We start from the raw sequence: 11,728 nt of genomic DNA, 5'->3' as shown, positions 1-11,728 counted from the left end.
AATGCACCTGTCCTCCTCAAGAAGATGATGCTGTTAATGATGGGTGTTCTATAAAAGGTTGGGGGTCGAAGAAACAGAGGACACGTTGATGAACGCTGAAGAAATATGCCTCAATAAAAAAATCACATTGAAACTATTTCTCCTCAGTCGTTTCTGACTCGTTTCTTTTTGCATTTGATGCCAAGGTATGTTTCCATTTTTGGTAGCACTGTTTCATTTGCATCTGTTACACAATGGCAATGGATATCATATCAACTTATAAGTATTTATTGTGTTTCTATAAAAAAAAAAGGTACTGAATAAGTTTCTGAACTTAAAAATTGTAATTTGGTTACTTGGTCTTATTTTTTTGTTAATGCAGTTGACTAGGATGGTCGTGGTTGAAGTCACTGGCAGGCCCCAGATTTCCTTTTGCCTTGGATGCGAGCTCTGTCTGGTATGATTTTGTGTTTTTTTCAATCTAATTTTTCAAATTGAGATGCAGAATTTCTGCTTAGCTTACCATGGTGAGTAAAGATCTTGCAATTGTTTCCTAGTTTTATTCATTCGTTTGGACTTAATTAGTTTCTTGATTTAAAAAATTATGTACACCAATTGCCTAGAATCCTGACCTTTGTAGAAAATGTGTATCATTTTGAATTTTAGAAGCTACATCAATTTTGTTGGCTGTGTACAAGATTGTTTGAGATAAATCGTAAATGATTTGCATTAGCATTACAGCATCACACCTGAATGGTCTATACTAATTTACCAGGTTTGCTGGTCATTTAAGACAAGCTAACCAAAAATTAGAAAGGTTGTGTATTTTAATCTCTTTGGTTGGGTCTCTAGAAGAATATAGTTCATATTTGACTGGTTGAAGAGCTGATTTTCAAAGATATAATCTAAAAGCATAGATCTTTAATATTTTTTTGTTCTCTCTCTCTATTAATTAGGAATATTTGATATAGTAAGGATCACAGGGCCAAGATTTCATTATTGTTGGCATAGCAACAGTAGCGGCTATTATAACTCTTTTTTTCCTTTAAGTTTTTGCATTTAAGATGATCTTTTTATCTTTTAGAATCATCTGTCCGCATTTTATAGCCACTTTTCTAAAGGTCAAACTAAATTTTCAAAGTAGTTCGAGTCACCCTATTGCCATTAGATACAAGACAAGCATTAACGGGAAATCTTCAATTTCAAGTCAGTCTTACGCAAGTAGAAAAGATAGTTGGAAAATGAAAATCAGCATTTAATAGGTTAACCCAGTTTGTGAATTCTGCAGAAGGTTATGAGCTATAAGCATCTCAAACTTCATGGCATACTGTGAACTGAAGACAAGGGCAGTCTAGCAAATTTTGCGATGAGCCCTCTACACTGAGGTAAACTTGAAGCTCCTTCTCTACTCATTGATGAAGTCACTTAGACCCAGACTCGGCTTAACCCTGCATTACAAATGCAAGATGAGACACACTGTTTCCTTCAAGTTGGAGGAAATGAAAAACCTTTCAAGTACTCAAAGAATTGTCTTTTGGCATGCTTGTCCTCAGGTAAATAATATCCATAGACATTTGTCCATTAAGAACTTGCCTCAATTCAACTTTTTGCATAAACAACATATTTGATGAGAACAAGAAGTATACCTTCTGTAATCCAATGCAAAAGTTCCGATTTACCCATTGCAAGCTTTTTGTTACAAATTTTGGCTGTGATTCAGGTTGGTAAACACTGTTCACAACTTAGAGAAACACAGATTGATTATAAGAAAACTGGTAGCAAGCAAGCACGCACGCACGCACGCAAACACACACACACACATATATTTTCATAAAACTGTATGTGGGTGTATTTTAAGAATTAATTTTAATAGATGAAAAGTAATTGTTGAAAGCTTTCTGCTTCTCTTTTTTTTGTGGGGGTGGGGTGTAGAGGAGCTGAAGGACTGAGAGTCTTTCATAGCATCATTCAAACTATTTCAAGAGAGTTCACAAACAATAAACTTGACTACACATGCCCAAGAGAAATTTTATTTGTTATTAAGGACTTCAAAACCTGAAAACAAAGTGTCACAAGGTGCACCCCTGTTCAAGTTCTAACATGTCAAAAGACAAAAAAAGGCTTTTAAAAATTGTATATATGTATTATGCATTGAACTTACAATTATAATATTGATACAATGACTTCTTACCAACCCATGGAAATTAGAAACAAATTACTATCACATCTTGAAAAAGAGGTTGGGTGCAGATTCACACTACTTTCTAGGAAGTTTTCTTGTCTATAAGAAGTGAAAAGAAAATTGTGATGGACCAACAGCTATTCCAAAAGATGGACCAACAACACATATTGCAGCACAAACATTTACATTTCGGGAACTTGCAACGGCAACAAAGAACTTTAGGCCAGAAAGTTTACTGGGTGAAGGTGGTTTTAGACATGTTTATAAAGGTCAGTTGGAGAGCACTGGACAGGTAGTTGCTGTGAAACAGCTTTGACAGAAATGGTTTACAAGGAAATCGAGAATTTTTAGTGGAGGTTCTCATGCTTAGCCTCTTACACCACCCAAACCTTGTCAACTTGATCGGTTATTGTGCTGATGGAGACCAACGCCTCCTTGTTTATGAGTTTATGCCATTGGGGTCCTTGGAGGATCATTTACATGATATTCCACTGGACAAGGAGCCCCTGGACTGGAATACAAGGATGAAGATTGCAGCAGGTGCAGCTAAGGGGTTGGAATATTTGCATGATAAAGCAAATCCTCCTGTCATATACAGAGACTTAAAATCATCCAACATCCTTCTTGATGAGGGATATCACCCTAAGCTATCAGATTTTGGACTTCGGAAACTAGGTCCTTTTGGTGATAAGACTCATGTGTCCACACGTGTCATGGGGACATATGGGTATTGTGCTCCGGAATATGCTATGACAGGTCAACTCACTCTAAAGTCTGATGTCTATAGTTTTGGAGTTGTCTTTCTTGAACTTATAACAGGGCGCAAGGCAATTGATAATACACGAGCTCCTGGAGAGCATAATCTTGTTGCTTGGGCACAACCACTTTTCAAGGATAGTAGAAAATTTTCCAAAATGGCTGATCCACTACTGAAAGGTCGTTATCCGATGCGAGGACTCTACCAAGCTCTTGCAGTTGCAGCCATGTGTTTGCAGGAACAAGCTGCTACCAGGCCTCTAATAGGGGATGTTGTGACTGCTCTCACATATTTAGCCTCCCAAACATATGACCCAATTGCAATGGCCGCTCAAAATAACAGAGTTGGTCCATCTACTCCTAGGAGCAGGGATGAAAGGAGGGGCATGGCAGATGGGTTGGATAGCCCAGAAGATCGTGGGCGGCTTGGTTCCCCTTCTACTCATAAGAATTCACCTGATTTCAGAAAGAGAGATGCAAGGGAATCAAGTACTGGCACAGCATTGGCCAGGATTGAAACCGGTGGTGGTTCTGGGAGAAAATTGGGTTTGGATGAGTTAGAGCGACATGAATCTCAGAGAGATAGCCCCGTACGTACTGGGAGAGCAGGGGAAACACCAAGGAATCGTGATTTAGATAGAGAACGTGCTGCGGCAGAGGCAAAAGTATGGGGTGAGAATTGGAGAGAGAAGAAGCGGGCAAATGCGATGGGTAGCTTCGATGGTACATATGAGTAAATACACTAAAGCTCCAAGTCATTTTACATGAGTCCGCTAGGGAGGAAATGTTGCATTGGGAGTAATCATAAAGAAAGAGAATGCGCAAGATGAATCATCCTTTAATTTCTTGGTTTCCATGTCCACCCAGGAAATGAAGGGGGTCTTGTATCCAACCTTGTCTTTTGTTGCTTGTCTTATATCATTCTTGTTGTTGAGTATAGAAACTGAACGATGCGTAATTATGTGGTAATGGAAGGAATCACAGTTAGATGGAACAGGGGAGAGGGTTGTTGTTGTGACATGGGGCATTTAGATGTAACCCCCAGCATAATGTTGTCTGCAACATGTTCATCTATGTATCTAGGAATTTCAGGAGTCTGTTAGAGAGCCATGAAGATGTCTAATTTTTGCCCCCATATTATTATATTTTCTGTACGCGGGAAAACTTAGTGGGTTTGGTGTGGGTGTCAGTTACATCTCGTACTTTCATAGGTATACGGATTTGAGTTATGTTTTCGGCTTATAAAAAAAAAAAAAAAAGCAATGGGATTATCTATGCTCACAGAAGCTGAATGGCTGGTAAGAAATGGGAACTCAATTCTTAATAACTATGACTTTTGGGTTAATGTAAGATCTAATGTGTATTGGGGAAATTATCCATATATTACAAGGGCTTTTTATTTTTTTCGACCAATCTACTGCACAATGAAATTGTGCATTAGTGAGAAATTGATATGCATTTGATGTAGCCAACTCTGTCATTTAGAAGGAGCTAAATCGTAGGTCGGGAAGTGCAGTTAAGACCGATTAGGTCCAATGAATCAGTCAGGTCTTTTTTCTGTCAACCAAGCCTACTGGCTTCTCTATAGTGAATGCTTATATGGAAAGAGCAGAACTCTGAGATATAGTTCTTAAATGTGCACTGACCTATGGAAGCTTAAATCCTTTCTCAAAGTGCTTATTTTCCTCTGGAAAGTGTCAAATGATAGTTTTTGGTAAGAAGAGAGTTTACAACGAGCAATCTAATCACTGATGCTCTTTATCCTTATTGTGATTGATAAGAGGAATCCTTCTTGTTTTTTACTTTTTTATTAATTGTGTTAGATGGATATCTGTAGTTTGTTTTTTTCTCTTCTATACATTTGGCTAAATGTTCTCCTTGGTTTGACTCTTCTCATGTAGAATGTCTGTACTATATCCTATGTCATGACCATGAATTTCTTAGATATGTTTTGCTTCATTTTCAGGTACAATGTCCATTTTCTGCATCTCTCACGACCACATGATCCACATTGTGAGTATCCGTTCTGTGCTATGGTTACTTTCTCTTTGTTTTTCCTGCTATTGGTATTGGAAATTTTCTTTATATTTCATGTTCTTATTTATATTGGTGGTGTTGGAGTTGTTTAATTTGGTTTAGCAGGCAATAGTCTGTATTGGGTCAGCTCGAGTGTGTAATAATTGAGAGTGCTTAGATGGTAAATGCTTGGTAAATATTTATGTAATTTCTGTTTTCTTTTACTGGGTTTAAGATATACTGGTGTGATGATTTGGAGTGTTGTGTAACTTTGTGGAGCTTAATTATTGTTTTGGTACTGGTTTTCAATGAATTTGGAATTGAAAGTCGAAGAATTATTCATTGTTTAAAGTTGTACTACAAGTTGAAGATTTAGGTTAGTGGCATGTGTTATCTGCTCCCTCAAAGTGTTACTGAAAGTTATTTTGTATCTCAACTTCAATGTGAATCCACCAATGAAATCTTAACTGGAATTGTGTCCCAAGCATTGTTTGTGTAATATAGAAAACTGGTATAGGTTTATCATACTTTAGCATTGAATCTACCTTTTTATCTAATTGTTAGTTTCTCTCTCTCTCTCTCTCTCTCTCTCTCTCTCTCTCTCTCTCTCTCAAGTTTTTCACATTTTGTCCTACTTTGCTGTGATCTCTAGAAAGGACTTGCAATTTTCTGTTGAGGTTAATAGAACCATGTTTCCTTACTAAAAGTTACTTTGTATCCAAACTTCTATCCGAATCCATGAATGATAGATATCTTAACTGGAGATTGTGCCCAAGCATTGTTTATGTGAAATAGCAAACAGAGAAAACCAAGAAACAATACCAACATTTTTTTTTCTTTTTCTTAAATCATTGATTGTGTTCTAATGCTTAGCTAGATTTAAATTTGATTGTACATACCCCGTGTAATGCAATTTAGAAGGATAAGTATTAAATAAACTTCACAAACTAAACAATAGAAGGTATGGAAAATAATAAACATACCATTATGCACTGTAATAACAATAGAAATACAAATTTGCTATAATCATTACCATTACATGGGTATGGGTTGTATTTGATTTCCTCTGGATTTCACTAAATTTTTTTAGATAAGCTTTGGCTTTGAGGAAGAAATTTTTTATTAAAATAGTAGTCCTATTGGTAAGTGCTTTGCTTATATTCCTTTTGGAGATTAATATATACTTTATGGGGATGTTTAGATTTTCTTAGGAATTTTGATTAATGGGGACTGCTTTTGCTAAGGTGGCAATGTTGTTACTGAAAGAGGAAAATGATGTTTATAAGAAGCCTAAATGGTTGTGGCGTTATGGTGTGGAGAATGATGTCCTTTGGAGAATGGTCATTGGGGCGAAGTATGGGAATAATTGGGGTGGTTGGTGTACAAAATCTGTGTCCGGGGCTTATGGCATTTGTATGTGGAAGTCCATTAGAAGTGGTTGGCTGAATTTATCCAAGTTCCTTCAGTATGAGGTAGGTGATGGTACTTGTGTGAAATTTTGGGATGATGTGTGGTGTGGGGATTGTCCTCTCAAGGAGGCGTTTCTAGATTTATACAATATTAGTAGGACAAGGGATGCTTCGGTTTTTAAGGTTATGTGCTATGCAAATGGGAGAATTTTTTGGGACCTACAATTTCACCGTTTAGTGAATGATCAAGAGTCACAATCGTTGGATTCGTGTATGGTTTTGATCTATTCCACAAAGGTGCAGGGTGTAGGTTCTGACAAGCTTTGTTGGAAGCTAGCCAGCAGGCGAGGTTTCGAGGTGAGTGGGTATTATCACTCCCTTCCCCCTCCACTGCCAGTCCTTTCCCTTGGAAAATGATATGGCAATCGAAGGTTCCCCTTGGGTTGCTTTTTTCTCTTGGACTGCTGCTCTAGGCAAGATTCTTACTATTGATAATCTTCGGAAGAGACATTTTGTTGTTCTTGAGTGGTATTATATGTGCAAAAGGTGTGGGGAATCTGTAGATCATCTCCTCCTTCACTATCCTATAGCATATGAGATGTGGAGTATGGTCAGCTTGTTTGGTATTTGTTGGGCGATGCCGCAAAGGGTAGTGGATTTGTTGGATTATTGGGCTTGCAATTTCAGGCGTCATCACAATATAGTGATTTGGAGGATGGTGCCGCATTGTTTGATGTGTTGTATCTAGCGGGAATGGAATTCTAGAAGATTTGAGGGTTGCGAACGATCCATTCTTGAGTTTAATTCTTTTTTTCTTTTTTACTCTTCTCGAATGGTGTTTAGTTTTACCATCTTTTCCTTGTCTTTCCCTTCCTATTTTGCTTGATCATTGTAATTTAGTTTCCTGATGTTTTTGCCTCTTTAGTACATTTCCTATGTGCGGGGCTGTGTTCTTCTCTAATATATATTTTTCGTTACTTATCAAAAAAAAAAAAAAGCCTAAAGTGAGATAAAGAAAGGGTATTTCTTCCCCATTGTTAGAAAGTTAAAATATGCAAAATATTGATAACCTAAATTACTTATTATGTACCAAATACAGTGATTGATAATCTAAATTGCTTCTTACTTCCCAGAATTGTCAAAAGACTGTTGTTGTACCTGAACTTGGGACCTCTCTGCCTTGAATTGTTTAAAAACTTTGTATCTCTGAATTAATTTAGTAATAATTTCATACATTTTTTAATCCAACTTGTTTCTTAAGATAGGTTTTTCATCTATCCTTTATTCGCCAATATGGAAATATTTGCTTCCTTCTAATGGTCAAGGTTTCAGTAACTATTTTTCACTATCAATGTTAAAGTTGTTCTCTATATACAGGTGCTGAAGGTGTTAATGTGGCAGTTGCTTCTAAAGATTGCACCCTAAAGGCGATAGACGAAGGTAATTGGAAAAAGCCAATAAGCTGTAACTCAAATGACAAAGAAGGAAAAGCTACTAAATTAAAGTAATAGGATGAACCCTTTGTGCATAATTTTTTTTTTGTTTGGACGTGTATGCCTAAGTTTTTGTTGGCTTGGTTCCTTATTTTTATTCCATGGTTAAACATTCTCTGTATTTTTGTACCATGCTCCCAAAGGTCGTAACGATCGACCAGTTAGGATTTTCTATTTAACAAAGGTTCTTAGAGAAATTTTTATAAAAACTGCGAAGCACCTCGCTCAGTATAAAATCATTGATAGTAACCCTCAAAATATGAATCAGGACTCACAGACTTGATTTCTATAATGAAAATTTTATTTTTCTTCCATGTAAAGGTGTACATAATAGATATGATTATTTTTCCATAGCTTATATTATACCACAAGAGAATATGAATGATTGGTAATTAGGCAGGACAAAAGTTGAAATATCCAATACACTATCAGCAAACCTTGTTTAAGGGAGACATTCCACTTTCTTCCTCTATTATATTTAGAAGGTAGGGAAATCAATGTTGGAGGCACATGCCCCTTTTGGTAGCATAGGACATTTGATGAGTTGTGACCCAGAAGTGTCTATACAGATAAATCTGGCTAAGCTGGCTATTATCTGATGCATCAACATTGCATTTTATCCTAGGAGCATACCTAGTTGCTCCTTTTATAGCATCACTTATGCTACCAAGCTATAAAAACTCTTATCTGGATGAATCCCTGTAACATTTTTTTCCCCACTCAATGTTAAATGAAAATAAAAAACGAAGAAAAGGTTTACGAAATTTAAGCTTGGACAACCAATTTTAAGTTACTAAGGAAATGAAGAGTTACCTGCACTTTCAAGAATTTGGAGGAGGTCTATAAGTTTGTCAAATTAGTTTATAAGTTTCATATAGTAAGATTGATAACAACTTAACATTTTCCTAATAAAAAATTGGTACCTTGGATTGAAAGTAAGGGCTGTTAGGATCGCAGTTGGATGGGTATGAGCCATCATTGTAATTAGGCCAAAGCCATTGAATGCTGAAATCAGTTTTGGGTTTTCCTGTTGTTGGATAGCAACAACTTTGTTTTGTGTCACAGTATTATCCAGGCCACTGCATTAGAGATTTAGAGTGGTGAAATCAAGAAAAAGTTCTGATGTTATGACAACATCAAATAAGAGTAGTTAGTGTTGAAAAGGATGATCTTCTCTTAAATAATCCCACTCAGTAGCTGTACAAGGTAGAAGAAATCGAAACTCTGTGAAACACATCCAATTGCTAGGCATTGTACTAATAAAAGCTTGATGAAGATTGCACAATTGGGTTTCATACTTTCATCTGTGTGTGTGTGAGAGAGAGAGAGAGGTGCGGAATTTGTTTTTGGACTTAGGGTGATAGTTTAATGATGTGAATGGCAGTATTTTTAGGTGAAAACATACGTGTGGACAGAATATTTGGTGCAGCATATGCTTGCTGCTATTACCATTAATTTATCACCTGTGTTGTGTGAAACAAATGCACCTAATTAGCCTTTCACAGAGTTTGGGACGAGTTTTCCACAACTTCATTGGTTTTGTCTGTATTTTTGTGAGAAAAATAAATTTAATGAAATTATTATTTACTTATCATATTGAAACAACTAACTTTGACTTTGTTTTTTTCCTTGCTACATAAGAAGTTACTGTAAACCAACCACAAAAAATAGCAACAAAAAGGCACTCAGACCTGTAAAATGTCCTCATTGAGAGCAGGAAAAACTTCTGCCACGTCATTTTCCTCTGCTTTGTGTTTAATAGTTGACTTTAAAAGTAATTGATTTGCCTAAATTACAAAAGCTTTATTCCACTTTTTGGAACTGATTTTTTATCTGTACAAATCAATAGTAGGCTTTATTCCACTCTTTGGAACCAATTTTGTACAAATAGATTCCAAAGATGCACATTCTTGCATCATACATTTGCCTAAACCCAGAATCTGGTACGGATCATTAACTTGCCAGATTTATATAATTCATTACTCATTGTTGATTATGACCAATTTGCTGTATAGAGACAATCCCCACATAGATTCTTCACCACCTGAATTTTTGTACCAGGGGAAGAGTTTAGAAGCCCAAAAGCAATAGCCAATTTTTTACTATGATATCTTAGAGTAATTTCTTTGTCCTCATCTTCCATGTCTGCATGAAAAACTAAAGAAATATCAGGAACATACCCAACCAACTTCAATTCCTTGACTAACTTGTCAAGTGCTCGGAGCAAATCTGTAGAAACAGATTGCACTCCCTCCCCAGAGAAGAATTCATGCACGACATTGTTTTACCTCCACTGAACTACACCCAGGTACCTTCACCACCCCCTTGTCTTTCATCAGTTTCCTCAAATAATTCACATCTTCTCATCTCCCAGCCCTTGCGCACAAGTTCGATAAGATCACAGTCTCCTCCATGAGAGTCATCCAGTTCAAAAATTCATTTAATCACTCACTTTGCCAATTCTACATTGCCATGGCTGCTACAAGCAGATACCAAGGTTTGCCAAAGTATGGGAGTGGGCTAAATTGGTAATCCATCGATGAACTTATAAGCCTCATCTAAGCGACCAGCTCAACTAAGCAAATCCACCATACATCCATAGTGCTTGATACCCAGAATAATCCCATACTTGTCAGTCATGCTATAGAAATACTCACAACCTTCCCTTACTAAGCCAGTGTGGCTGCAAGCCTTTAAAAGACCCAAAAATGTAATCTCAGCAGGTCACACTCTCGCCCTCTTCATTTCTTCAAACAATGATATGGCTTTGGAACCATGCCCATGAGTTGCATATGCCATAACCATGGCTGACCAAGCCTGTGTATCTCTTACAGACATGTTCGCAAATTGCATCATGCCATCATCCAAGCTTCCACACTTTGCATACATATTTATAAGAGCAGTTTTGACCTTTACATATTTATCAAAACCATGCATCTTCACATACTCATGTATCCACCTCCCTAAGTCTAATGCTCCTAACAAAGCACAAGATGAAAGTATGCTAAGTAGTGTTACATCAGTATGCTTGAGATTACTCGCTTGCAATTCGCAAAACAATGACAACGCCTCATTGGGCCGACTATTTCGAGCATATCCTGTGATTATTGCATTATAACAAACAACTGCCGCGTTCACATCATTGCACTCAGTATACATATTTATCAAAGTGGGACATACATATATGTTATGGTTGAGACCAAGTTTGGTAGCAAGGCAATGCAGTTGTTTACCTTATTGCAATGCCTTAGAGCTTGCACATGCCTTGAGAAGAGAAGGGAAGGAACAGTCATCAGGGACAATGCCAGAGCATAGGATATCAGAAAATAGCAAAATGGCCTGAAGAAGGGCAATGGAGCGGGAGTATCCACAGGCCATGGAGTTGAAGACCACAATGTCCGGTTGGAGAATTTGGTCGAACAGTTGGTGGGCATGATCCATAAAGGTAGCAGAAAGATGGAAAGCACAGCAACTGATGAGCTTGGTAAGGACAGTGATGTCATTTTGGAGGTGGGTAACCACGTCCATGTAATTATTGCTTACTGGACCTGGTTGTGACAACAGGGACCTTGTCTACAAAACCAACAGGGTCATTGATCATCTTCTTAGACAGCATTTACGGGTATACGTTAGTTCCTTCACTTCCTTTCTTTCTCACGGGCACGGTGCAAGTGTACTTAAGATCGACCATTTCAATAGATATGTTCACTGTTCAAATTTCCACATCCTAATAGCATTCACGTACATACATCAGTTAGTGTATAATAGTAAAATATGTAAAATTTACCCAATTTTTCTTAAACACGACCCATATCAGTCTGTGTATAATTGTGCAAATTTACAAGTTTGCTAAAATTTTGTAAATTTATGCTGACACTATTTATTTTGTATTT

At 37.0% G+C, this 11,728-nt stretch overlaps 1 protein-coding gene, 1 long non-coding RNA gene and 2 pseudogenes across 2 annotated transcripts; 2 read left to right on the top strand and 2 right to left on the bottom strand.

Annotated features, from left to right (window-relative positions):
- Positions 1 to 1,451: 1,451 nt before the first annotated feature.
- Positions 1,452 to 8,026, top strand: LOC142627861 (uncharacterized). Its single transcript, XR_012842950.1, has 3 exons — positions 1,452 to 1,532; positions 4,884 to 4,930; positions 7,720 to 8,026. It is a non-coding gene; the product is annotated as an uncharacterized LOC142627861 (long non-coding RNA).
- On the top strand, positions 2,300 to 4,012 carry LOC142627857 (serine/threonine-protein kinase PBL27-like). Its single transcript, XM_075801746.1, has one exon. The coding sequence runs from the start codon at positions 2,524 to 2,526 to the stop codon at positions 3,652 to 3,654; it is 1,131 nt and encodes a 376-aa protein (XP_075657861.1). The 5' UTR covers positions 2,300 to 2,523; the 3' UTR covers positions 3,655 to 4,012.
- A 287-nt stretch (positions 8,027 to 8,313) lies between the features above and the next one.
- LOC142629179 (extracellular ribonuclease LE-like) lies at positions 8,314 to 9,131 on the bottom strand (annotated as a pseudogene).
- A 685-nt stretch (positions 9,132 to 9,816) lies between these two features.
- LOC142626755 (pentatricopeptide repeat-containing protein At2g02980, chloroplastic-like) lies at positions 9,817 to 11,400 on the bottom strand (annotated as a pseudogene).
- Positions 11,401 to 11,728: the final 328 nt, after the last annotated feature.

The sequence above is a fragment of the Castanea sativa genome, chromosome 3, assembly GCF_040712315.1.
Source record: "Castanea sativa cultivar Marrone di Chiusa Pesio chromosome 3, ASM4071231v1".
NCBI classification, from domain to species: Eukaryota; Viridiplantae; Streptophyta; class Magnoliopsida; order Fagales; family Fagaceae; genus Castanea; species Castanea sativa.
Note: the sequence above shows the minus strand (reverse complement) of the source record. Positions and strands in the feature narration are given on the sequence as shown.